This window comes from Phacochoerus africanus, chromosome X (assembly GCF_016906955.1).
Source record: "Phacochoerus africanus isolate WHEZ1 chromosome X, ROS_Pafr_v1, whole genome shotgun sequence".
NCBI classification, from domain to species: domain Eukaryota; kingdom Metazoa; phylum Chordata; class Mammalia; order Artiodactyla; family Suidae; genus Phacochoerus; species Phacochoerus africanus.
The window spans coordinates 36247437-36275305 of record NC_062560.1 but is presented as its reverse complement, the minus strand read 5'-3'; the positions used below and the strand labels follow the sequence as shown (position 1 = coordinate 36275305).

Genomic DNA, 27869 nt, shown 5'->3' with positions numbered 1-27869 from the left:
TTGATGGAGGGCTCTGCCCTCTACTCCCAGAAGTCCACGGAGCACTGGGGCCCAGGGTGAGGGCCAGGATGTATTCAAACCACATCCCAAATCTGTAGGGAACCAGAGAAAGGATCTGACTCAGCAGGGGGCATGGAATAATCAGGAAAAAGGAAAAAAGCTTGTTACCTTTTGCTCTTTGGAAAGAGAGCGCACCACTTTCCATCGGAGGAGGAAGCAGAGTTCCCAGCATATTTACAGGTCTAAGGTGGGGTAATAAATTCTAGACACAGGTCTGCCAAAGTGCCACAGAAAGGGAGAGCCCTATAGCTAGGCACCCATTCTACAGGGCCTTACATCGCATTGACTCTGCCTAAAGGTGGGATGGAGGTTTCCTTGGAAAACCACTTAAACTTGCTGTTGACTTTCAAAGGTCCTTGGAATAAAAGCACCTTCTGGGAACATACGAAAGGTGACTTATACGGACAAGCTCTTCCTGTTCACCTACTTGATATGCCTTTCAGTAAGATACTGAGTTATATAGCTAATAAATAATCCCATGTCACACAGTGAAATGGGAGTTAGAGCGTGAAACTACTCTACAGTAAGCACATTTGGCATCTTGAGTTTTTTTCTCTGTCTGCAACAGCCTCCTTACAGGCTGAGCACGGTGACACTTAGCAAAAACAAAGGTATGCGTCAAGGGGCTTTTCACCAACACAGAGTCAATGAGCAATAAGCCGCGGTGTCTTCCCGTTGTCAGAGGATGTCACTATTTCCAAATGCTTAAGGACTATTAATTCTGATCCTCTATTACTAAGGCAATTGGTCCCTGTAGCTCACCCTTCAGCTCGTCAGCTGGATAATCGACAAGAAATATGTCTCTGGGGCTGCTCATCCTATAGCTGCAGGTGATGAGGTGACGAGGCGGGAGACGGAGAATGAAGTGACAGTTCTCAGAGCCGGCTGATAACCAACCACGCAGCGCCCAGCTCAGCCTGAGGGCAAGCCACTCAAGAAGCAGGAGGCATCATGGGATGGTACCTGATCTCCCCAGTTCTGGAAGGCACGGTATCTAAGCAAGTCTGCCTAATCTGCAGGCTTTCCTCTATACGCATCAGAGGAAGCTTGGCGGAGAAAGATGACACGGATTAGAGACGCTAATTGATGTTGCGTTCCCCAGATGCCAACTTGGAGGTGAGCGTCCTTATGCAAGTGGCTTATTTTTTATTACTCAATGAATTTATTACATTAATAGTTGTACAATGATCATAACAATCCAATTTTATAGGATTTCCATGCCCCACCCCCCACACAAGTGACTTATTAAGGAAGGGCTCCCAAGACAGGCCAATGAAAGCGTTAGGGAAACAGGTCGGGGAAGAAAAAGAAGCCAGGTGAGGGCACAGCCTGATCCAGGAGGAGATATAAGTAACTCCACAGAGTTTTGCCCACTTTCAGTAACGGTACTGAGCTTTCAAACTCCCCCCACTGTGACCTCGTGGCACCACTGTAGCATGTCTGACTCCAAACTCCCCCCATCTATTAGTTCTTGGCTAAGAATTGCCTTGTGGCTGGGGATACAAGAGTGCCTAGGAATTTCTGGCTCTCTGCCCATGTGGGAAAAACATCTACAATTGCCTGAGGACAGAGTCTTCTATAGAGAGTCTCCGGTGCAGGCTATTGGAGGTAAAATTCCCAAGAGACATGGTTAAAGGCATCCAAGGGCATCTGGCAGAGGAACCAAGGAGTTCCACCGACAGGCAACGCCATCAGAACTTTCTGCCCTTGGGCAGGCTCAGAGAGCTGCTTCTCCCTTAGGGCTAGAACGTCAGATTGCTCAATGTCAATGTGAAAGTGATTAGCATGCAAAGTTGGTAGCCCCTAAGCACAAAGGATGCCTAGGAGAGGCCTGGGAGAGCTCTGATTTCATCTTAGTGCAAATCCTTCAACCATTTCCAGGAAACTGAGTGGAAACCCTTCAAGCTGGTTCCAAAGAGCACCCCCCACCCCTGGGCTTTCATGTTAAATTTATGACAGACAAGGTCATTTCGTGGACTGAGATGCATATTACTTGTCTTTCATCAGCGTCAGGCATCATATGATGTATTGGATTTGTTCTAACTATGATTCTTTGATGCTCACCCATTACACACCAATGGAAGCAAGTGATAGGAGACCGTTCAGTCAAATTAATTGCTATCCTTTATGGTGAGGCTTTTCATTCAATTCCAAGAGACTTAGTGCTGTAATGACCAAGTATTTCCCATATTTAATGTCAGAGAAATGTTATGCTATTGTGGAATTATTTGTTGCTAACCTTTTTTTTGGGGGGGGGGGGCTACACCCACGGCATATGGAAGTTCCCAGTCCAGGGATTGAATCCGAGCCATGGCCAAGACCTACACTACAGCTGTAGCAAGGCTGGATCCTTAACCCGCTGCGCTGGGCCAGGGATTGAACCTGCACCTCTACAGCAACCTGAGCTGCTGCAGTCGGGTTCTTAACCTACCGCGCCACAGCGGGCACTCCGCATTGTACTTTCTACCTCTATCACACTTATGTGAGTCACGGGCTTGCGGTTATTTTCTGTTTAAAGATTTCTGTTCTATTTTGTTTTATCCATAGCCCAATTATACCTCCTAAAGATGTTCCATGAGTTATTTACACTGAGTCTAAAGTCAACAGTTAGAAAACCCACCAGAGTGAAGTCTGCAAATGAAGCCAACACACAGAAGAGAGACCAAGGGCCTTGTTAAGAGTTGAGCATCTGGATCAAGCCATGCTTGCTAATCACTGGCCGATAATTTCCCTTTTATTCTTAGAGCCATATAAGCTGCAGTTTCTGCCGACTGCAATACAAGGACTGCAATGCAGCATACGTACACCTTAGTATTTATTGAGAAGGTTAGAATGTAACTGACACGATACTGCAAGTATCACACAGCAGGCTTCTTCACGCCTCTTGGCATGGCATCCCTATAAGCTATCTCCAGTTACTGTCACCAATGATAACACCAACCCCTGGGAAGTTAAGTCACTTGCTCAAGGTTACACAGATAGGCGTGAAGCCAGCATCGAACCCAGGAAGTCTGACCTGAGTCCGCTAGCTTCCTCATCATCTTCTTTTTGCCTCTCTCTCTATAAAGAACAATCATGGGTTACAGGAATGTGACCTTTTTACCACCTCTCTTTTGACTTCAAAAATTACTGTAAATGTAGGGATCCCAGTTGCCTAGAGTGAATCTCAGGTACTGTTAAGTTTAGTTTAGAATGATACTAGAGCAGCATTTAATTTCTAGAACCAGCTTTGAGATTTTTTGTGTGTGTGTGTGTGTCTTTCTGCCTTTTCTAGGGCCGCTCCCATGACACATTGGAGGTTCCCAGGCTAGGGGTCGAATCGGAGCTGTAGCCACTGGCCTACACCACAGCCACAGCAACGTGGGATCCGAGCCGCATCTGCGACCTACACCACAGCTCATGGCAACGCCAGATCCTCAACCTACTGAGCGAGGCCAGGGATTGAACCCGCAACCTCATGGTTCCTAGTTGGATTTGTTAACCACTGCGCCGTGACGGGAACACCATTTTTTTTTTTTTTTTCTGAATTTAACTCAAGACCTGGGTTCTGAATCTCAAAAGGAGGAATGTAGGAAACCAGATACTTTAGCTACAGGTTCCTTCCTCATAAGAGCCAAGGCAAGACCACTCTTGCTCCTGTTTGGATTGTGGCGAATGAGGAAGAAGAGAGAGAATGCTGGGAGACGGATGATGCTCTCTGGAGCTATGTTTGCCTATGTGGAAATGAATGCTTGCTCTTTCTAATAGGACTGTATCATAATATTCTTTGGTTTATACCTGGTGACCTTCAAATGATGAGCACATTTTTTAGTAGGTCAAGTTAATAACACATATGCTCATGTGGCTTGCATTTTACAGATGGTCTATATCAAAGAAGGATTTCCCCAAGAATGGATTTCTGGGGGAGTTCCTGTCATAGCGCAGCGGAAACGAATCCGACTAGGAACCATGAGGTTGTGGGTTTGATCCCCGGACTCGCTCAGTGGGTTCAGGATCCGGCGTTGCTGTGAGCTGTGGTATAGGTCACAGATGTGGCTTGGATCTGGTGTTGCTGTGGCTGTGGCATAGGCCGGTGGCTACAGCTCCTATTCGACCCCTAGCCTGGGAACCTCCATATGCCGCAGGAGCAGCCCTAAAAGGACCAAAGACCAAAAAAAAAAAAAAAAAAATGATTAATGGGAGTTCCCGTCATGGCTCAGCAGTTAATGAACCCAACCAGTATCCACGAGGATTCGGGTTCGATCCTTGGCCTCGCTCAGTGGGTTAAGGATCCAGCGTTGCTGTGAGCTGTGGTATAGGCTGGCAGCTACAGCTCTGATTCTACCCCTAGCCTGGGAACCTCCATATGCTGTGAGTGCAGCCCTAAAAGGACAAAAAAAAAAAATGGATTTACGGTATTATCCCCAAATTAGCTGCACTCATCTTTTCAGGTTATCACTTGACAACAGGAAGTCGTCAGATTCTTGGAGGCCTGTGACATCCACTTTGCTCATCACTTGTCTAACTGTTTGACACACCTGGAAGTGTTTCCTACCTTGGGCTGAAGCACAAACCACTCATCACTGGGATTTTCAAAGTTCCATGAGTCAAAAGGAATCTCCACCTCCCCAAGGAAGCTGTTCCGTCCAAATCGATCGTGATGCCAGACTGAGAGCTGCAGAGTCCTCGTTTCCAGCTGGGTGTGGCTGATGGTGTACTGCAAAATGACATTCGCAATGTCACCCTCCTCAAGGAGGGCTCTGCCCAGTTCCAGGACAGGTGGAAATTTACTTCCACCACCTTTTACCTCATATGCATTAGTAATATGACCAAAACCCAAGAGAAAAACATGTCAGGTTATATACCATAAACTCATTTTGAGTGAGACCTAGTCCTGAAAGATAGATCAACAGACTATTGGGGGGGGGGGAGTCAATAAGCTTCAGATGCTGGAGTTCCCACTGTGGTGCAGTGGGTTAAGACTCCAACTGCAGTGGCTTGGGTCAATGTGGACGTGGGGGTTCCACCCCTGGCCCAGCTTGGTGGGCTAAAGGATCCCGCGTTGCCGCAGCTACAGTGTAGGTCTTAGCTGTGGCTTCGATTCAATCCCCGGCCTGGGAACTTCAATAGGCCGTGGGTGCAGCCATAAAACTAAAATAAAAAAATAAATAAACTTCAGATATTGCGAAAAAAAGTTAGGTGATGAAGCTTGTCCCCTTTTCAGTTTTACTTGCTTTTCATTTACCTAATTCCTTTTCAACAACTAATTTCTAAGTGCAAGGTTTCATAATATCAATTCTCTGATTGCTCTGATTTTATTTATAAATTAATAAGCAGCCCCCAAATCCAGAAAAGTGGCACTTGCAAATGCCAAACTTTATAAAGGTGAGCCTAAGAGCAGACTGAGTGGGAAGAAAATATTACTGATGTGGTTTTTCCTCTTCCAGCAGACCATAATCCAGGGTCACATGTCTGCATACCCTCAGATCTCCTGCTTGTCCTGAGCAAACACCACCTGGGACACGGAGCAGACTGACTGTTTATTGATTTTGGATTTATGTCTACACCTGTCGTTGCTGTTCCCAGCAGGATTAACCCTGGCTCCCTGCTTCCTGAATCTGCCATGTGATTCTGTTTATCTCTTCTGCTTGGGCTCATCTTTGCTCTCCTGTCATGGCCGCTGGATGCACCCTCTGCCTATATGCATTCATTTTCATTTTGATCCTTTTTTTTTTTTTTTTGCCTTTTTGCCTTTTCTAGGGCTGCACCCATGGCATATGGAGGTTCCCAGGCTATGGGTCCAATTGGAACTGTAGCTGCCAAGCCTATGCCAGAGCCACAGCAACGTGGGATCCGAGGCGCATCTGCCACCTACACCACAGCTCACGGCAACGCCGGATCCTTAACCCACTGAGCGAGGCCAGGGATCGAACCCGCAACCTCATGGTTCCTAGTCGGATTCGTTAACCACTGAGCCATGACAGGAACTCCTCATTTTGATCCTTTGGATATTGGCTCCTGCTTCCACAGGGGTCCCTGCTGACACATGCTTCCCCTCACCAACGTTCTCCTATGGTAGACCCTGACTCCGTTATTCTGGGCACAAGATCTAGACATTTCCCTGTGACTGGCAATAATGTCTACACTCCCATCTCCCCGGATCTTTTTTATCAGGCTAGATTGGCCCAGGGTGAGAGAAGAGGTTGTTACACAGAAGTCCATGGGGAAAAGTAATTTCTCTAGACTTGGGGCCTGGGTCGTATCTTATCTAGTCCACTGTCTCTGAGATTCCTCAACTCCATCCCTGCATCTCTACTATTCATCAACCACGTGCCTAACTTCAGGCAAATTCTGAAACCCTAATGGGACACGTTACATATTTATGCTGTGTTAACGGAACAAGGAGTGTGTACAAAGTGACCTGCTAAGTTAGTGCCAAAACTCTCACAAACTTCTTTTAGGGGGAACTAGAAAAGATACAGTTCCCTCAAAGATGGAACCTATTTTTTGACACAATGTACCAGGTTAGACGTCACTTTCCTGGGTCATCCCTATTTAAGATGCAATTTCAGGAGCAGCAGAGAAAGACACAGAGTAAGAGGAGTTTACTTTTTTTTTTTTTCATTCCCCAAAACAGAAAGTGGAGGGTATCACACTAATTTATTCAACTCCTCCTTTTCTAAAATACATGTAGGCCGACATGCAAATCCTCCGTAGTTACTTCTAAACCAACGAGGTTGTAAACTGTTATCACTCAAGTTCCTAGGAGAGAATCTTTATTTACCTTTAGGGTTTCATTGAATTCCGGATTGGTGCCTGTTCTGATTTTGGTCTTGCGCTTATTATTTCTGGACTTGTCAGGAAGAAGGTATGACTTGACATAACTGTGAGGGATAAAAAATGAAAGTGAGGATTGGGGAACATCTGCTTTGCGAGACATGCTCAGGGACTTAAGTGAATAAAAGAGGCAAAGGGAATAGGCTAGGGAGCCTAAGAGACAGGACCAAAGAGAATGTTGTCAGTATCACAGGAAATACTGAGCTATAACTTTGGACCTTCAAGAAGAGAGAAGCAGCAAAGAGTAGGGGTCAAGCCAGCGGGGTTTAAATCACTCCATGCCTCACTGGTTTTGGTGAACTCAAGAGCTTCTTAACCTCTCTGGATCCCAGTTTCCTCCGTGGGGATAATAACTAACAGCATTGTGAGAATTAAATCAGCTGAGATAGGAGTTCCCGGCATGGCTCAGTGGTTAACGGATCCGACTAGGAACCATGAGGCCTTGCTCAGTGGGTTAAGGATCTGGCGTTGCCATGAGCTGTGGTGCAGGTTGGAGACGCGGCTCGGATCCCACGTTGCTGTGGCTCTGGTGTAGGTCGGTGGCTACAGCTCCAATTTGACCCCTAGCCGGGGAACCTCCATATGCCGCAGGAGCGGCCCAAGAAATGGCAAAAAAAGACGACAACAACAACAACAAAATCAGCTGAGATATATACAAGGAGCTGACATATTATCCTACTCAATAAGTATCGATTAAGATGGTCGATGGTCTCACAGTTTCCTTTCTACCCAGATGTCAGGAGTTCTGATGAGTGGAGTCAATGGCAATGGGGGGGATGAAGAGAAATGGTGATAAAGAAGTCACAAGAGCAACGCCACCCAATACCTTGCTTTGAGCTGTCCCAGGAGCCTCTTGGGGCGGGGCATCATGGCAGACTTAGAAAAGTATGAGATGTGGAAGACTGAATGTCAAGGATGCTACCAGAGTCCTAAAGCCCATCTCTTGGGGCTTTGGATGATCCCTTCCCACGCTAGTCTAAATGATGATACTGGCCCTGAAGCTCTCTGATATTTAGCTGAGGTCGCCGGGGGACCAATCTACTCTCAGAATCCATTTACTTGTCTATTTGGGAAAGAGTTTTGCTGCATTGTTCATTGCACCTAGGTTATCATTACGTAGGAAAAGGGTAAACACGGCAGGTCTGAGACGGCTCTCTTTAGAAGTGCCTGTCTGGAAGACTGGCTCTTGGCTGGCACGTAGGAACATGGATTTCAGGAAGCTTCTCCTTATTGCCAGAACAAACAGAAGTGGCTCACCGGGACTGGGATATTGGTGGAAGTAATACGGCTGCTGCGGACCATCTGCTTTCCCTCTGGGAGACTGGGATTTGGGTATGTGACCAGGCGAGTCTCTGAATGAGCTTCCTTGGTAGAACACACTTTACGTGTGTTGTTACAACTTGTTGCAGGAGGACTTAATAAGCACCTCCCGTGTGACTCCACCGGGAGAGGGTAACTGGAAGCTTCAGCCTGGATTCTTTAGAACTCTGCCATATATGCCTTTGCCCTTTGCTGATTATGACGACGTGTGAGTCCGCCCAGTGAATCCTCAGACCTGGCAGTGGTCCTGGGAAGCCCCGACCCATCTTGCTATCTACTCTTTCCAAAGCACTAATGGTCACAGCTGCCCTCCCAGGCTGATCCTTGGAATCCTGAGAGCCTCATAATTGCCCGTTCAAGGTGTTCAGTTGGGCTAACAGCATGGTAATTTTCTCTGGAGCGTTTCCCAGAACACCAATTAGCAGAATACTCATACCATCCTGGGGTGTGCCAACGTGTGGGCCCTTCTATCTCAAAGAGCGGCCTCTGTGTAAAGGACAAATCTGTCAGTCCTGAATCACGTCGCGTAACAGCTTTTGAACAATCAGGTAACCACAAACGCACCCATGATACCTGCACTTCAGAGAATACTTAGAACGTTGGCAAAGCAAGGGAGACGCAGCCTTCAGAGAAGGAATGCCGAGACGCTTCTGCAAAAGAAACACAGACTAACAAAGAATGCAGTGGCTGACACAGTCTGGGGAACGTGCTAGGTGCTTACGCATCTGTCCTCTGTTTCTTTTCATCTCCTATGGCCAGATTTCTGCAATTCTTGACAAAAATGTAGAGCCCGCCAGTTTTGTAGCAGTAGCTGATGTGGAGAAGGATTTCCCCACTGACCTTCACGTTGCCATAGTCTCCGGTTTCACTGTAAACACTCATCATGCTGTTAAGGCTGGTCTGGAATAAACAAGATGAAAAGAGGCACCCAACGTTACGCTAACGATCTCTTCACCGAAGTCATCCCCTTCCTTCAATGACAACGTTTCGGGGCGGAGGGAGGAAGGAAGCCCCAAATCACTTGTTTCCCTTGCGTTCCCCGTGGTGTATAAAACCCAAGCCGGAGAAAGAAAAACAAGATCTAGGACCATTAATAAGGAAGGCAGGAAACGTGCCCAGAGGGGCGGCACTTCCTTTTGGAGTTAGTGAAGACTCTTTGATTACCCACCGCATCTAATGCAGACAGGGTCATTGAGGCGTTTCCAAAGCTATCTCCTCTCGCCATCCCTGTGGCTTTCTCCGTTTTCACTGGTAGACTCAAGGTCAATCTACGTCAAGGTCTAGAGTGCACTGATCAGGACAAAGGAAAACTCATCTCATGTTTCAGTGTGAGCATCAGCCACAAACTTCGCTCTTTGACATCGCCCATCAGTAGCCCATCAGTCTCGGGGAAGCTGTAACTGCATCTCTAACAAGGGCAGGCCAGGAGAACGTCCTGCACCCAGGGCGGTCTGGATTTCCCCGGAGAAGCTGTGTGGCCACTTGGGTAGTATGAGACCAGAGCACTGTACGCCTCTGTAAAGTAGCAACCCACAACATAGAAGGCGAGACAATAAAATAGCACACTGACCAAGAAATAAAATAAAAACGTAAAAAGAAAGCCCTGTCCAAATGGACCAGAATGAATGAAGCATCTGAGGAGACACTAATATAACAAGAGTGTATTTTAAATTAAACGTAACAAAATTATCCCCTACCGCCAGCAGCACAAATTCTGTGTCTTAGCAACACGACTGTCACAAAAGATCACCTGGAAGGCTTTGGTGAGTGACCCAGGAGTTTCAAAAGCCCTGTCTGAGGAGTTCCCAATGTGGCTCAGTGGTAACCAACCCAACTAGTATCCATGAGGACTCGGGTTTGATTCCTGGCCACACTCAGTGGGTTAAGGATCCAGCGATGCCGAGAGCTGTGGTACAGGTCACAGATGCGGCTTGGATCTGGCGTTGCTGTGGTGCAGGCCGGCAGATGCAGGAGCTCCAATTCGACCCCTAGCTGGGGAATTTCCATATGCTGCAGGTGCGACCCTAAATAGCAAAATAAATAAATAAATACACACACACACTATATATATATCCACCTATGAACCACTGAGAAGGAAGGACAGTGGTGAGTACAAAAAGAGGTTAGAATCCTTACTTTTCAGATTTTTTTGTTTACATATAAAACAAAAGTCATTATCCTCCTCCAACTGCTCAGAGTGGAAACTGATCAAAAACCAGGAAGTGGGTGATTGTGGCATCACTTTCATGCTTAAGTCAAAGGCAAGAGCAAACCAAGGATCCCATAATTATGTGGAAACGACAGCTTAAGGAGAGCCAGTGACTGACCTAATTTGTCTCTTCTATTCCTAAAAAAAAAAAAATATTAGAATGTTTATGATAGTAGGTGGTTTTGAGCAGTGCTTTTCACATTTTAATTGCATAGAGATCACCTGGGGACCTTGTTAAAATGATGATTCTGATCTATTCAGTCCCAGATGGGGGTTTGATATTCTGCTTTTCTAACACATCCCTAGCTTCACAGTTTCTAAACTGTGTGCCGAGGCATCCCAGAACACCAGAGCGAACTCAGAGGCACTTCAGGATATTGTAAAATTTCAAGGGAAACAGAGCGACAACTACCAGACACCAGGCAAACTACGAACAGTAGTTCACGGTGTTAACGTTAAATTCCACTTTATCGGGAGTTCCTACTGTGGAGCAGTGGAAACGAATCTGACTAGCATCCATGAGGATGAGGCTTCGATCCCTGGCCTCGCTCAGTGGGTTAAGGATCTGGCATTGCCATGAGCCGCAGTGTGGGTCACAGATGTGGCTTGGATCCCATGTTACTGTGGCTGTGGCGTAGGCTGGCGGCTGTAGCTCTGGTTTAACCCCCTAGCCTGGGAAATTCCATATGCTATGGGTTCAGCCCTAAAAAACAAACAAACAAAAATCCCACTTTATCCTCTTCAATGAGGTCCTATCTACATGACACTGTTTGGCAGTTGCTATGACAAAAAGCAAGCATTGCAGCAAGATCAATGTGGAACAGGAAATGAAAGTGATGCTGTCCAAGCAGATTCCAAGATGTGACACACATATCCCATCAGGGGCTATTTAAGAATGGAATTAAAATATTATTATTATTTTTGAAGTCGTGTGTATTATTTTTTCAAATGGCTACTAAGTTGTTAGGATACCAGCACTTATTAAGGTTTTTTTTTTTCTAGCTCACCACTTAATAAATGCGCTCATCCAGCATTCCTTTTGGCCTAGGAGTGCTATAAAGGAATCACTGAGACACTAGGGGCTCTATGATAACCCCTGACGTCTCTGTCACAGGTGATGCAGTACTGCTGGTCCATGGACAGTGCTTTGAGTTTTAAGGGCTTTAAGAGCCCCAACACCCTCATGTTACAAATGAGAAGAGTCTGACTCACAGAAATTGGTGGCAGTGCCAAGACACTGTGGAATGAAATTCAGATTTTATGGCAAGACAAGAAAAAACATTTTAAATATTCTTTTCTGCCCCTTGGGCTCCTCTCTTCCCCAACTACTTTGCATTGTAATATCTGCCTTATGCGTTGACTAAACCTTCCCCACCGGCAGGAATACCTGTTCAACCACAACGAGCAACATCGTCTTGGTACCAATAAGACAACTCCTTAGAAGATAACATTCCAGGGAGTTCCCTTGGTGACTCAGGGGTAATGAACCCGACTTGTATCCATGAGGACATGGGTTTGATCTCTGGCCTTGCTCGGTGGATTAAGGATCTGGCGTTGCTCTGAGCTGTGGTGTAGCTCGACGTTGCGGCTCGGATCCCGCGTGGCTGTGGCTGTGGTGTAGGCCGGCAGCTGCAGCTCCGATTCGACCCCTAACCTGGGAACTTCAATATGCCGTGGGTGAGGCCCTAAAAAAAAAAAAAAAAATTAAAAAAACCACAAAAACCAAAAAGAAGGCAACATTCCATCTTGATCTTGTAAGGGGCCACTATGGTGCCTAGATCTGAATTGTGTAAACTGTCATTAACACAGCATTTATCGTACAGTCTTCTGTCTCAAAAAACTTCTAGGAGTTTCTGTCATGGCTCAGAGGGTTAAGAACCCTACTAGTATCCATGAGGATTCGGGTTCGATCTGTGGCCTTGCTCAGTGGGTTATGTGGTGTAGATCACAGACGCGGCTTGGATCCTGCCGTAGGCCAGCAGCAGTAGCTCTGACTGGACCCATAGCCTGTGAACTTACATATGCTGCGAGTGTGGCCCTAAAAAAAAAGAGGAAAAAAAAACAAAACAAAACCACAAAACTTCTCTAACTATGCCTTGACTTCTAAAGGGCAGAACAGTTCTTGGCGTTCCCGAGATGCTGTTTCTGGGTTATAATCCTCAATTTGGCTTGGATAAAATTGCCCATTTCTTTCTTAGATGGACCGATTAATTTCTGGTTGACAACATAAAGATTTCTAGATTTTTATTTCTGAGGAGCGCCCCCCCCCAATACCTCACTGCCTCCTCGTATCACTGATTTGTATCTGCACCACGTCCCTCTGTAGCCACTTCCTCAAAGAGGGTCCTCTGTAAGCATGAGACCCGTATGTATAACAGAAAATTTAAGAACCCACAAGTGGGAGAAACCAAAGAAGTTATGGGGGTTTTACGACTAACCAAACTTTATGCTCTTAACCAAGCCAATGTTTTGATTTTAACAAGAGCTCTTTATTCTGAAGGTGCCTTGATCATTTTGGACCATCCATCTTTTCACTGGTCCTCAGATTCTAATCTTTACCAAATGGTCTTCCTTTGGCATACTTGGATTCTGATCATGTCCTGTACCTTTCAAAAGAGAACCTCTACTTAACTGTACACAAGTCAGAAAAAGATAAATGCTGGAACACCTGCCCGCCTAAGTAGATTTCTGGTACCGTGAATTTTGTGCAGCACGGCTGCAAAGAAGGAAAAGCAGAGACAGAACACTCACAGTGTCTGAGTCAGCGTCAGGCACACTTAGGTAGGTCCACTTCCTGTCAGAGCCTGCTGGAGAATTCTTTAAGGAAGTCGCCCCAAGGTCAAAAGAAAAAAGGGTATTAGAGCACCAGGCAGAAATCCGCAAAGCAAAGACTTGCAAGGCATGCAGATGAGTAAAAGGACAAAGGGGCTCCTCCTGAAGCCCTTTCAAAGAAGGGTTCAGATGCCAAAGGAAGAAGGGACTTTAGTCCATAGGCGGTGAGAAGCTGCAGACTTTATGTGCGAGGAGGAGAGAAACCTACGTGGGTGGGTGTTTTAGGAAAGCGATTGCTGCAGTGTGCAGGTCAGCTGGGGAACAGAACAAGTGGCAGCAGGGAAATGTACCAGCCGGGACTGAGGCCGTGCACAGGGGTCAGCTGATGAGAGCCTGCTCTAGGGATCGCCTGGGTGAGGCGAGGTTTTCCAGGAGGAGAGGGAAGGAATCAGTAGCCTTAGGATAAGCCCGCACAAACGTTAACTGGAGGAACTCTGTGGGCAAAGGGCAGGCAGTAGACTACCATGACTGTGAATGCACTGTCACACGCTTTCCAAGAACATAATTATGTCCTTTGGAAAAGCACAGAAAATCAAACCGGAAAGAAGAATCTTCTACTGCATGCTAGAGAACTGCTTACGGTTGACAGGCCACTGGCTAGACTGTGGGTGTTTGCAGAAAACCGAGAGGACGCTAAATCATCAATGACTTCTTCTGTCTCTTCCAAGGAGTCCTAAGGAAGGAGAGGAGAAAAACAAAGCAAAAAAAAAAAATCAGTGGTTTGATTCATTTCTTTCCTAGAAAGTCCCTTCACCTATAAAATCACCTTCTTTTTTTTTTTTTTGTCTTTTTGCCTTTTCTAGGGCCGCTTCTGCAGCATATGGAGGTTCCCAGGCTAGGGGTCAAATTGGAGTTGTAGCCGCTGGCCTACATCACAGCCACAGCAACGAGGGATCCAAGCCACGTCTGCGACCTACACTACAGCCCACGGCAACACCGGATCCTTAACCCACTGAGTGAGGCCAGGGATCGAACCCGCAACCTCATGGTTCCTAGTCAGATTCGTTAACCACTGAGCCACGATGGGAACTCCCCACGTTCTTTTTTAAATACCTGAAAAATCAGATACGAATATCTAGATATCACCCCATTCCTAGGTTTTTCTCTTCTGCCCTCCATTCAGCCTGAATAGCACCATCAGACGACTGGGGCCTCCTTCCTAGGACTGCTTGCTTTATGGAAAGAACATGAAATCTGGAATCACTCAGACGTGTGTGTGTGTGTGTGTGTGTGTGTGCGTGGACCTGGGGCTGTGTATACTGTCACGGTGAGGAAATGTATCTTGAAAATCTCTCCAGCAGCATAAAATATTTTAGCTATTAGATTCTGGTCCAAAACCCCAGGTTCTACTTTTCTTCCCTCATTGTGTTTTCCTGGTTATTTAAGCACTACATTTTCATAGAAAAATATTTCAAGCAATATATAAAAATAAATATAAATTTAAAATTGATAGCTCCATTAATATATTAATGATCAAATTTCAATAATTTTTGATGGTATGAATAGGCTAAATACATACACACATACATAAATGGATTATATTATGCATACTGGGTTTTTGTTGTTGTTGTTGTTTTTCATTATAGAGACCTTTCTTTTGCTGCTTCTCCTCTTTTCCCTGGCCCTCATTCTCACTCTGGGTAAAACTCGTATTTTGCATCCTGTTGGAATTATATTCCTTTTTTTTTTTTGTCTTTTGTCTTTTCAGGGCCGCACCAGTGGCATATGGACGTTCCCAGGGTAGGGGTCCAATTGGAGCTATAGCTGCCAGCCTATGCCAGAGCCACAGCAACTGGAGATCCAAGCCACATCTGCGACCTACACCACAGCTCACGGCAACACTGGATCCTTAACCCACTGAGCGAGGCCAGGGATCAAACCCGCAACCTCATGGTTCCTAGCCGGATTCGTTAAGCACTGCGCCACGACGGGAACTCCTATATCCTCTTTTTTGAGCATAGTTTTCAGCATCTATTGACATAGTTTTGTCTTTTCTCCTTCAATATACTGAAATATTAATTATGTAATTGATATTCTTATATAGATTAATTCTTCCACTCATACCTAGAACAAAACTTACTTATTGGAATATTTTTGATTCACTGCTAGGTTTTCCTGAATATCATATATTCATAAATTAATATAACTTGTAGTGTTTTGAAATTATTTTTTAATTAAAGTATAGTTGATTTAAAATGTTGTGCCAATTTTTGCTGTATAGCAAAGTGACCCAGTTATACACATATATATACATGCCTTTTCTTATATTGTCTTCCATCATGGTCCATCCCAAGAGATTGGATATAGTTCCCTATGCTATACAGTAGCATACTTATAAGGTAAGTAGTACCAATAATGTAAGAAGTACCTAATTGTCTATCCATTATAAATATAATAGTTTGCATGTACTAACCCCAAACTCCCAGTCCGTTCCATTCCCTCCCCTTCCCCCTTGGCAACCACAAGTCTGTTCTCCATGTCTGTAAGTCTGTTTCTGCTCCGCAGACAGGTTCATCTGTGACATATTTTAGATTCCACATATAAGTGATATCATAGGGTATTTTTTAAATTGGTTTTTAAAAGTTTGAGGAGTTCCTGTCATGACTCAGTGGTTAACGAACCCAACTAATATCCATGAGGACATGGATTCGATCCCTGGCCTTGCTCAGTGGGTTAAGGATCTGACCTTGTCGTGAGCCGTGGTGTAGGTTGCAGACACGGCTTGGATCTGGCATTGCTGTGGCTCTGGTGTAGGCCGGTGGCTGCAGCTCCGATTGGACCCCTAGCCTGGGAACCTCCATATGCCATGGGTGTGGCCCCCCAAAAAGATGAAAGCCAAAAAATTTTGAGTACTAAGGATATATATAATGGCTTTACACTATGAATTTGAAGATTGTCAGAGTTTTCTAAGATGAGAAATAATTTAATAACATTAGCATTAGCTGTTCTTTAAAGGTGGAATACCCAGCAAGGTTTGAAACCATTTGATCTCACTATCATCCACCTGTGGCTTTTCTGGTAGATTTAAAAATACTTTCCTTCTTTCTAATACTATAGTAAACAGCACTAAGTTTCCTGGTTTGCATTTGAAAAATTATATTCCTATCACTTAACATTTGTGTTATCGCTTCCAAGGAGTTCAGATTGCATTATAGCAATTATAGCAATCAGAATATAAGAATATTAGAACCAGAGGGGCACCTGAGCAATGATTTCATTCAACCTTCTCATTTCATAAATGAGCTCAGCTTAACCATTAATTTTCAGATAAGTTAGCCTAAATTGAGAAGGTAGGTTATGGGAATAACTTGAGGTATAGAAATGTCCATACAAAATATACAGTCAGAGGGATAGAGTTTGAGATGAATATAAACACGCAGCTGCATAAAAAGCAAACAAGGACCTACTGTATAGCACAGGGAACCCTACTCGATATTTTGTAATAACCTATACAGAAAAAGAATGTGAAAAAGTATATATGTATAACTGGGTCATTTTGCTGTACTGTACACACACACACACACACACACACACACACACACACACACAGTCAGATAAGTCCAGTACTATTTGACTTAGGAAATGCTGGGATCGCTTATTTTTCGAGGTTTAGATTAACTGATGTGCTCTGAACCAGGAACTGAAATCCCCAACAGGTGGATACTTAGAGATAAACTTCACTCCTTAACCTGATTACCTGGTACACTTTCTAAATCTTTCTTCAGTTGTTTTTATATGTTTGGTGTGAAGATTGATAGGAAAAAATTATCCTATACCCCTCTCTTCACCCTCGACTGATTCCTCCCTCAAGGTGGACAGGTTTGGAACAAGACTGTGCCCTTTCTTCATGATCACGTGACTGTCTTCCGCATCCAACTCACCAAGTCTTTGTCTAAAGCCCCAGAGACGGACTTGCTTCTGATGTTCACAGGATCCTCTAAGTCCTCTGTAAATGATCCACTCAAATCTAACTCGGATTGACTCCGGTCTGGAGGAAGAAAGAGAAAAAGAAAGACGGGAATCATCTCGTTAGGAGAGTTCACTTTTCAGTGCAAATGTTTCATTATTATTCCAACTGATAGTGTCATGAAAGCAACAGTCAGAGTCAGTAACTTCATGCTCTTGCTGCTAACACAGTCCTTTTTTTACCAGTATCTTCAACTCTCCTTGGACCAAATTACCAACACGGAGGTGTTCATTTCTCCTGTGAGCATAGGTCACATGCTCTACTGTAACACGCAAATTTTTTAACCTGTTCAAAGCTTCTGCTCTGCCCACAGACTTTGGAAAACTTGCATAGAATGGCCCTTAAGGTTAGACAAGATTAACTGTGCTTTATTTAAATATTTAGAGACTCTCCTGTGTTTTCGTATTTGACACAAAATGCAATGAATGATACAGCAAGTTCCTTTCATGCAAAGGGAGTGGCGATAGGGAAATGGAAAGGAAGCTCTGTTTCTTTAGGCACCAGACCATTCTTCCATCGGCAGAATTTCTTGCTTTCAAAAATACAAAGAACAATGCAAAGCTCAGTAATGCTGTGGGTAGCTTACCAAGACCCAGTTTATCTCCATAAAACAGTTCTATGTCAAAGCCCTGCTGAGACAGAAGCGTTGCTTATAAAGGAGAAAGACTGAAGAGAGCAATCAGTTATGTTCGAAATGAGAAATGAAATAATGCAGAAGTGCTTAGCATAGCACCTGATGGGAGTATATACTTAAGAAACGGAGCTGGTGAGTAGAAGTAGGTAGAAATACACGCTATGAGGTTGGCTTCTAGGCTAGCTTAATTTTATTTATTTATTTATTTTCTGCTTTCACCGCACATGGAAGTGCCTGGGCCAGGGATCGAACCCGTGCCATAGCACTGACAAAACCAAATCTTTAACTGCTAGGCCATCAGAAAACTTCCTAATGTTTTCATTTAATGGGTGAACTGATTTTCTAGTCCTGAACAAAATGCAATAATAGGAATTACCGTGGTGGCTCAGCAGGTTAAGATACTGACATAGTGTCGGTGAGGGTATGGGTTCCATCCCTGGCTCTGCTCAGTGGGTTAAGGATCCAGTGTTGCCGTAAGGTGCAGTGTAAGTCACAGATGCAGCTCATATCTGGCATAGCTGTGACTGTGGCACAGGCCTGCAGCCGCAGCTCCGATTTGACCCCTAGCTTGGGAACTTCCATATGCTGTAGGTGTGACTGTATGAAAAAAAAAAAAAAAAAAAGAAGAAGAAGAAAGAAAGAAAGAAAAAGAAAAGAAAAAATGCAGTAACAACCACACACATTTAGACAACCCTTTGGGAACTACCAAGCTAGGACAGACTCCCCAATCCAGCCTTAGACTTTATGCAAATATTATCTTTTCAAATGTACACATGGGACAAAAACTTTCTAATTATGACATATTTCTCTAAAGAGTTTCCTTATTCACAGGTAATATTTTTTTTTAATTTTTTTTTATTTTTTGCTTTTTAGGGCCACTCGGGGCACATGGAGGTTCCCAGGATAGAGGTCGAATGGGAGATATGGCTGTCAGCCTACGCCACAGCCACAGCAACACAGGATCTGAGCCGCATCTGTGACCTACACCACAGCTCACAGCAACACCAGAACCTTAACCCACTGAGCGAGGCCAGGGATCGAACCTGCATCCTCATGGTTCCTAGTCAGGTTCATTTCTGCTGTGCCACAATGGGAACTCCATCACGGGTAATAAAATCGCAACATAAATAATACCTGCCTAACAGGGTTGTTGTAATGATGAAGTGATATTTTTGAAGGTATCATACAAATGAAAGGGGTTATTAATAATTCCTTAACACTGCTTGCAAAGAACTCAGTTCAACCGTAGAATAATGATGCTTTTGTCTAGATACAGGGCATTTCTGGTCACGATTATCAATGGAACTGGAACTACCATTTCCTTGAACTCTGGGCAAGTGTCCTTTTCTTTTTTCTTTTTTTGTTGGCCATACCCATGGCATGTGGAAGTTCCTGGACCAGGGATCAAACCCGTGCCACACCAGCAACTGAAGCCACCACAGTGACAATAATGGATCCTAAACCCACTGCATCACCAGAGAACCCCTAGTGGCCTTTCCTTTTGCATCACATGAACCAACTGTATTTCTGCACTTGTACGCTGACATCTGGTATGGCTCTGAGACTGGGCAGTGATGAGTGCATACTCCTGCCAAATCCAAGAGTCATGAATTATGCATGGAATACAAGAGGCTCAAGGTATCCCCTGGGTCCATGTGCAAGCCGATCTTACGGAGCAGACCTACCGCCCTGGGTCAAAGAATGAACAATTCGTTTCTAAGGCATGAAACACCCATTTAATGCCACACAAGGCAGTCAATTCCCCCCGACTTAGTCTTTTTTACAACAAAGTAGTCACGTTGCAAATACCCACCTGACGAGAGGGAGGCTCTGGACACCGCTATGGAAGGTGTGCCGGAAGTTTTTCGGCGATGACTCTTTGGGAGGTCCTCAGAGGTGCTTTCAGTGGCAGCCAAATCCATGGAATTTTCAAAACCATGTTCCTTCTCACGGGGTAAAAATGAAAAAGACGCTTTACATTGATTGTAATTGACTTCCAAATCCTCCCACAGAAATATATACCTCAGTATAACCATAATTAGAAATATATCTCAGTATAACCATAATTAGAAATATATCCCAGTATAACCGTAATTAGAAATATATCTCAGTATAACCCTTTAGGAGGCGCTGGCTGATATCAGGAGGACCCTTGTCAGGAGTTCATATAACTAAAACTTACTATCAATAACTACTCTCTAAAATAGATACCAAGAGGGTGGTTAACCAGCACAAAGTGTGTTTGAAATAATTACTCATTCACAAAATGAGTGAGTGTTCTAACATACGGTTAGCAGGGAAGATTGGCACAGTGGCCTCCAAACTTACATGAACTATGTCTAAGAATCTGGCAAGCTTCGTACCCTCAGAGTAGTACACAGGTCAGAACTCTGTTTGGTCCCATGTTTGTCCCCACTCTGCCCACGCTCTCTCCTCAACCACCCCTTATGTCCTCTAGTCCCCACTTAACAGCAGACCAGGCCATCTTTCCCATTTGGATGGGATGATCAGAACACGGTTGCTTACATCATTAATGGAATGAAACTTGCATGCAATGCACTAAAGCATCAAAGGATAAAGAGTGGACACGCCCCCAGCTTACAGGAATAAGAGACTTTTTTTGGTACTTGCTTGCTAATACATGCTTGCGCATGTGGCAGAATCCAGACTGACACTTACTTTCCTTACAAAGGAAGATTCTGTCCCAACTTTGCCTGTGTTCATAGGGACCTGACAAGTGTGTCATTTCAAGTTGGCTTGAGCATTAAAAAACGAATTTTGGACTTCTAAGAACTGGAATGAGGTTAACGGTCCATGTAGGTGACACGATGGTGTGAGAATGATCAAACCTAAAAGACTCTGTCAGTTCCCCCTTCTGTAAACAATCAAAAGGTGCCTTAAGCTCCTATAGATAGGAATTCGCTTCTCACTGTCCTATATTTAGCCCATACCTTAGACACTGAGGAGATGTAAAAAAAACTCATTCCAGACAGACGGAACTCTCACTTGCTTAGCAAGCAAATCAGTGCAGCCTCAATCTAGCCTCGTTTTGGTCTTTGATTATTCTCCGACGCATACGACCTGTAGCAAGACGAATATGGTCCCTAACCTTGCTAATTGCCATAAACTACTAAGGTTTACCACAAGATGATGACAGAGGTCAAAACAGGTCTGTTTTCAAAACCTCTTCAAAACGTTGGTCACACATGGATTCCTCCAACAAAGCAAGACTAACTAACTTCCTTAGTGGCAAATATGTTGAGAACAAATTTTCCAACTGACACCCTGGGAATATCATTACTATTGAGCACTAGTGGTCCAATTAATACCATACAGTCATTAACATACAATACATACCCTGGAGATTCAGGATGTGAAGCCTAAAATTAGTAAGTTACATCATAGCAGAGGACAGGTTAGAGATTTTCATGTTCTAGGAGTTTTCCATTTTAAAAAATGTACTTCTAACATGCTAAGGCTGACAAGAACAGTGAAACAAAGAGATGCTGAGAAATGGGAGAAATTGAGAAGCTGTTACCTTGATCGCCATCTAACTCTACATGGGTCTTCCCTTCCTCATGAAAGAGCAAATGTGCTTCAGAAAGTAAGGTCTCTCTTTCTCTCTTTTTCTCTTAGAAAAGACCAGCTACATCAGTTAGAAAGCAAGTGTCAGATCATCATAGGCTCTGTCTATATATATGTACGTATACTCAATTCAATTGCAGGGAATTTCTCTTGGGGAAATCGAAGGGTTGGTGCATAAAGAAATATTCATGTAGGAGTTCCCTTGTGCCTCTGCAGGTTAAGAATCCGTATTGTGGTCTTGTCACTACAGTGGCCCAAGTCACCATTGTGGCACGGGTTCAATCCCTGGCTTGGGGAACTTTTACATGCAGCAGGCTCGGCCAAAAAAAAAAAAGAAAGAAAAAAAAAAGAAAGAAATATTCCTGTAGAGGCTGTTAGCTACGAGAGGATTGGCACATGACGAAGACGATTTTTTTCCTCCTAACAACGATACTTAGGAAGATGAGCCTTGTTTAAGAACAAACTTGATTAACTTATTGGTTATTGGACTGCCTGCTGCTACCCACTGGTACAGCTGTATTGGGTGTTATAAGTTTTACATGCTTCTGTATCGGTTGGTAAACAGCCCTACTCCCAGTCCACCTTCCCTTTCCTGGGCTCCCCTCTTCCACCATCCTAGTTCTCCCCACAATCCAGGTTAGCGCATGGCATAGAAGGGCCCCCCAGGCTGCTGCCCAACCCTGCGGCACTATGGGTTCTGACTGCTCAGTGCCCCTGCCATAATGACTGCTAAATATTTTGAACAGCATTCCGTGTTAGGCTGCCAAAGCGGTGGGTACAGCCATCAACTATACAACACTTTTCTTTTTAGTTTGGCCACACCTGCAGCATATGGAAATTCCCTAGGCCAGGGGTCAAACCTGCATCACTGCAGCAACCCACGCTGCTGCACTGACAATGCTGTGCCACAGGAGTACTCCAATGCAGCACTTTTCTGGCTAATGAACAGCGCTGCTTGCTGAGCTTAATATCGATACTGATAAAATTTTAAATATGCTTTTTATCTTATCAACAAGTATAATTCAGACTATAAGTGTTTACAAAACTACAATGGGGTACCACCTCACACCAGTCAGAACGGCCATCATTAATAAGTCTACAAATAACATGTGCCAGAGAGGGTGTGGAGACAAGGGAACCTTCCTGCACTGTTGGTGGGGATGTAAATTGGTACAACCACTATGGGAAACACTATGGAGGTACCTCAGAAAACTAAATACAGAATTACCATAAGATCCAGCAATTCCACTCCAAATAAAACTGTCATTCAAAAAGATACATGTGGAGTTCCCGTTGTGGTTCAGCGGTAATGAACCTGAGTAGTATCCATGAAGCTGTGGGTTTGATCCCTGGCTTCACTCAGTGGGTTAAGGGTCCAGTATTGCCATGAGCTGTGGTGTAGGTTGCAGACACAGCTTGGATCCCACATTGCTGTGGCTGTGGTGTAGGCTGGCAGCCATAGCTCTGATTCTACTCCTAGCCTGGGAACTTCCATACATGGCCCTAAAAAAGTAAAAGAAAAAAAGAAAAGAAAAGAAAAGAAAAAGAAAAAGAATACAATACAATTTCAACAGGATGCAGCATTATTCACAATAACCAAGACATGGAAACAACCTAAATGTCCATCAACAGATGACTGGATTAAGATGTGATACACACACACACACACACACACACACACACACACACACAATGGAATACTACTCAACTATAAAAAACTAAAATAATGCCATTTGCAGCAGCATGGATGGAACTAGAGATTCTCATACCAAATGAGGTAAGTCAGAAAGAGAAAGACAAATACCATATGATATCACTTATATCTGGAATTTAATATCTGGTACAAATGAACCTATCAACAGGAAAGAAACAAATTCATGGACGTGGAGAGCAGACTTGTGGTTGCCAAGGGGGAAGGGAAGGGACTAGGAGTTTGGGGTTATAGATGCAAACTATTGCATTTGGAGCAGATAAACAGTGAGATCCTGCTGTAGAGCATAGGGAACTATATCTAATCACTTGTGATGGAAAAGGATGAAGGATAATATGAGAAAAAGAATGTATATGTGTGTGTATATATACACACATATATATAAGACTGGGTCACTTTGCTGTGCAGCAGAAATTGATAGAACACTGTAAATCAACTGGAATAAAAATGTTTTAATTAAAAACATATACCTGTTATTATTATTGTTTCATCTGCCTGAGTGCCTTTTTGCTTTTCCTTAAAATACCGATAGAATCTGGCTGCTCACAACCTCCACTTACATCTCCCTGTAAGTCCAGTCTCTCGGCTGCAGTCACACAACGGCATCCTTCCTAACTGGCCTTATGGCTTTCACTCTTGTTCTCCTAAATCTGCTTCTCATAACGGTCCCCAGTGTCTGCATAAAGAGAAGCCAGATCACATCACCAGTGCGCGCCAAACCCTCCAACTGCCCCCATCTCACCCAGAGTAAACGCGGAAGGGCATACAGGGGGCTGCAAGGCCCGGTCTGGCCCTAGTACATGCTTTGAATTCATTTCCTAGTACTCAGGCCTACGTTCACTCACAGCAGCCACGCTGGCCTCCTTGTTCTTCCTTGAACACACCAGGTATGCTCCCACCTCGGGGTCTTTGCACTGGCTGTTCCTCCAGCGGCGGGAATGATCTTTTAGACACTGGTCAGGCAAGGGCACTGACTATGCGAGATGGAGGCCAGCGGTAAGTGACCGCAAGAGCCTTCCCGGGATGGACTTGCTGAATATCAGAGCCGGCACTGCACGAAGGAAAACCGTGCCCCAGACTCCCACGTGGTTAAACTCTTTCACTTCTTTCAAGTCTTTGCTCCAAGGCTTGACATATAGTAGGCCCTCATTATATATTGGCTGAATCAAGGAATTGTAGTTTATATATAAAGATTTCTTTTTTTTTTTTTTTGCCTTTTTAGGGCCACACCTGTGCCATATGGAAGTTCCCAGGCTAGGGTTCAAGTTGGAACTGAGCTGCTGGCCTACACCACAGCCACAGCAATGCAGGATCTGAGCCACATCTGTGACCTACACCGCAGCTCATGGCAACACTGGATACTCAACCCACTGAGCGACGCTGGGGATCGAACCCACATCCTCATGGTCACTAGTCAGGTCCATTACCGGTGAACCACAACAGGAGCTCCCTAAAGATTTCTTAACTATAGGTGTCACATACATACATGGAGTTTCCTGCTTAATCAAAAAATCTAGTAGATGTTCATTCATTCAAAAGAACAACTTAGACACACACACGTACATTGTGTACTTTAAGTTTCCGATATGTATCGTCTTCTTATTTTAACAGATGTATAGAAAAGAAAATGATAAAAAAACATTTTAAGAGTCTACCTTCCTAATTTAAATCAGTTTGGAAATGTTTTAGAGCAGTCAAGATCTTGAGCAGTAACACAGAAGATCAAAATCAGAGACTGCTAAACATTATTTCTGTTTTATCCTAACCATCTATCCCTTTAAACCCTTACCAAATAAATTCCACTTTTGAACCTCCTCTTTCTCTTTCCTTTTCACTTTAGGCTTCCTGCCAGGTGCTAAGGATGTAGGAGGTTCAGCTCTGATAAAGAAGCATCGGTCATTAAACAAAATAAACAACCCGCTCTGAGATCCAGAGACCTGAAGCGCAGCCAGACCGGGGTGGGGAGGCTGAGTCCCAGACCGGGCATGTTCCTGCACATTCATGGACTTACTCTACTGCTCCCTGAGGTCGCGCTGCGTGTGCTTGGGGCTGGTGACCTCTGACTGACTGGGGTTACACCGTTGCTCCGGATGCTCTTTGGAGTTCCGGAAGCAGCTTCTTGCTCGTTGAGATCTGATGAACCGGTGCTTCCCCTAAATGAGAAAGAAGATTCGGACTTGAACGTGGACACAGAGCAGCAAAGATACAGTTCGGGAAAAGCTTCCAAGAAAACAATGGCGACACGCGAACCACATCAGGGTCACAGTGGACGGGATGGCAATTACCATGGTGTCTTCCTTCTCAAAGACCTTCAGGGGCTCACAGGGTTCAACACCCCGTGTGTGAGTCCAGCACCTTTGTAAATGAACTTCACTCTGCTTCTCCAGCTTGTTCCTCACTGCTCATCAGCACTCTCCCAGCCAGCCCTGGTTCTTTACTATTTTTGCAATTCACCAGGCACAGGCTCATGATTCCACAGCGAAGGCTTTTGCTCAAGTTCTCCCCACTTGATAAGCCCATTTTGTCACTATTTATTCCCAATCTTCCCCCTCCTTCAAGGGCCAGATGAAGCCCGGCTTCTCCCATCACAGCTTTCCTATCTATCACACTGGCCTTGTCAACCTTGGCTCGGCTCAATTCCTGGTGACTTCCGGTCTTTGCCAAACTATGGAGCAGTGGACGACACCACGGCTTATTGGGCTCCTTAACAGATACATAGACTGCGGTACCTCTTTCGGCTGTGAGCTCCCTGGGGACAGAGGACACCACATATTTACCATGATACCTCCAGTACCTTCACAACATCTGGATGCAAAGGAGACACTCAGTACACATTTAATTGATGCCTGGAAATGAGATTTTATTTCTCTGAGTTGGGTTAGTCACTGACACATGGTGCACATTTAATAAATGTAGGATAAAAATAATGACATTTTGTAAATGGGTTTGATTCACTTTCATGCTTGTGAAAATGGATTCAATTCCATCCAAAAAGGATTAATGAAACACCAGTTCCTGCCTTGAGGGGATCACAATTTTCTTATTAAATGGCGCTTCATAAGGAAATAAGTTTTAACAAATTACAGTTTCAGAGAAGTGTTTGTCCTTATTTTATCCTTTGCTCTTGGTGAGCACAAGATATGCAAAATGGTAAAATATAAGCCCTTGTGAATTTCACTCTTTCAGGTGCTACTTCAACAAGTTATAAGTGCACCTATAATAATAAATAGCTTCTCGTTAAAGCACAGTAGTGATAGTTACTAGTGATGAGAGCTCACAGTTGGGCCAATCAAAGGAGAGACTTATAGGAATCAAGGACGTTTTTTTTTTCTTTTTTGGCCACTCCATGGCACATGGAATTCCCAGACCAGGCATCAGATCCAAGCTGCTGTAGTGACCTTTGCTGCAACGGTGGAAAGGGCATATTTAAAAAAAGAATGTCTGATGGTACATGGGTCATTACTAGGAGATAAATCTGGCAGAAAAAAAGAGTCAGTAATGACCACAGGAGCTGTCAACCGCAGCTCCTAAGGTTTTTCAAGGCTCTGCACCAGAGATGCCCCCAAAATCAAACACGCCCTGACTGATACGATCAGCCACCATCACCCTCAATAATTACACAAATAGCAGGTGCCACTGACCATTTCCTAGGTGTTAGACACTTTTCTTTCCACAGCACCCTAGCTTTTAATAAGTTATTATCATTCCTATTTTTATTTTTTTGTCTTTTTTTAGGGCCCCACCCATGGCATACAGAAGCTCCCAGTCCAGGGGTCAAATCAGAGCTGTAGCAGCCGGCCTACACCACAGGCACAGCGACACCAGATCTGAGCCACATCTGTGATGTACACCATAGCTCACAGAAATGCCGGATTCTTAACCCACTGAGCGAGGCCAGGGATCGAACCCGCATCCTCATGGATACTAGTTGAGTTCATTACTGCTGAGCCGTAAAGGAAACTCCCAACATTCCTATTTAAAGATGAAGAAATTGAGTCTTGGAGAGATGAAACGATTACTCCATACAAGCACACGTGTGTGTGCATATGTGACACGGTTAGTTTATGACAAACTGAGGGTAAAAACAGAATTGTCTGCCTACCCAAAGCCTGAGCTCATGCTAGTTTCTCAAACTGCCCATTCGCTGTTTCACCAAGATCAAATTGTTACAGCCAGGCAGGTTCTACATGGAGAGAATGGAGAAGAATGCCATTAAAAAGATCATGAAAGGATCAGAGAGTTGGAAGTTAGTTTCTTGGAATTTGATGAAGAGGACTACAAAAAATTTCTGGGCAGTATCCCTTTTATATTTCACAGAAACAGTCCCTGGCTGCTTCTTTCTAGAAGTGGTACTCTGAATAAATTTTAGTACTATGGACTCTGCTCAGGAAGGGTCTATGACTCTTTCTTTCTTTCTTGCCATCATGGCACGTGTAAGTCCCCCAGTTAGGGATCGAACTCCTGCCACAGCAATAACTAGAGCCACAGGCATGACAATGCTGATCCTTAATCTACTGAGCCACCAGGGAACTCCCACTATGTCTTTTGATTCAGACAAAAAGAATATAAAACTTGGTGATTAAATAGATCAATACCATTGGCAAGGCTAAGTGCCCTGGTGATTTTCTCGAGCCCTCTCATCTCAGGTGCTACATTTCCACATTTGACGACAGTTAACTATATTCGTATCTTTCCAAGTGATGCTGCTCATCCCCAAAGTCCAGCTCCTAAGGGG

The 27869-nt window shown here is 44.3% G+C and overlaps 1 protein-coding gene across 1 annotated transcript in view; it reads right to left on the bottom strand.

Annotated features, from left to right (window-relative positions):
* SYTL5 (synaptotagmin like 5) overlaps window positions 1-27869 on the bottom strand; it is a 104816-nt gene that overhangs the window by 17129 nt on the left and 59818 nt on the right. The window contains exons 6-12 of the mRNA XM_047765812.1: window positions 25146-25287; window positions 19652-19784; window positions 17119-17225; window positions 13818-13910; window positions 8918-9096; window positions 6824-6923; window positions 4595-4756 (exon numbers count right to left, since the gene is read on the bottom strand). Coding sequence (XP_047621768.1) covers window positions 4595-4756; window positions 6824-6923; window positions 8918-9096; window positions 13818-13910; window positions 17119-17225; window positions 19652-19784; window positions 25146-25287 — 916 coding nt within the window. The remainder of the gene's footprint in view (window positions 1-4594; window positions 4757-6823; window positions 6924-8917; window positions 9097-13817; window positions 13911-17118; window positions 17226-19651; window positions 19785-25145; window positions 25288-27869) is intronic.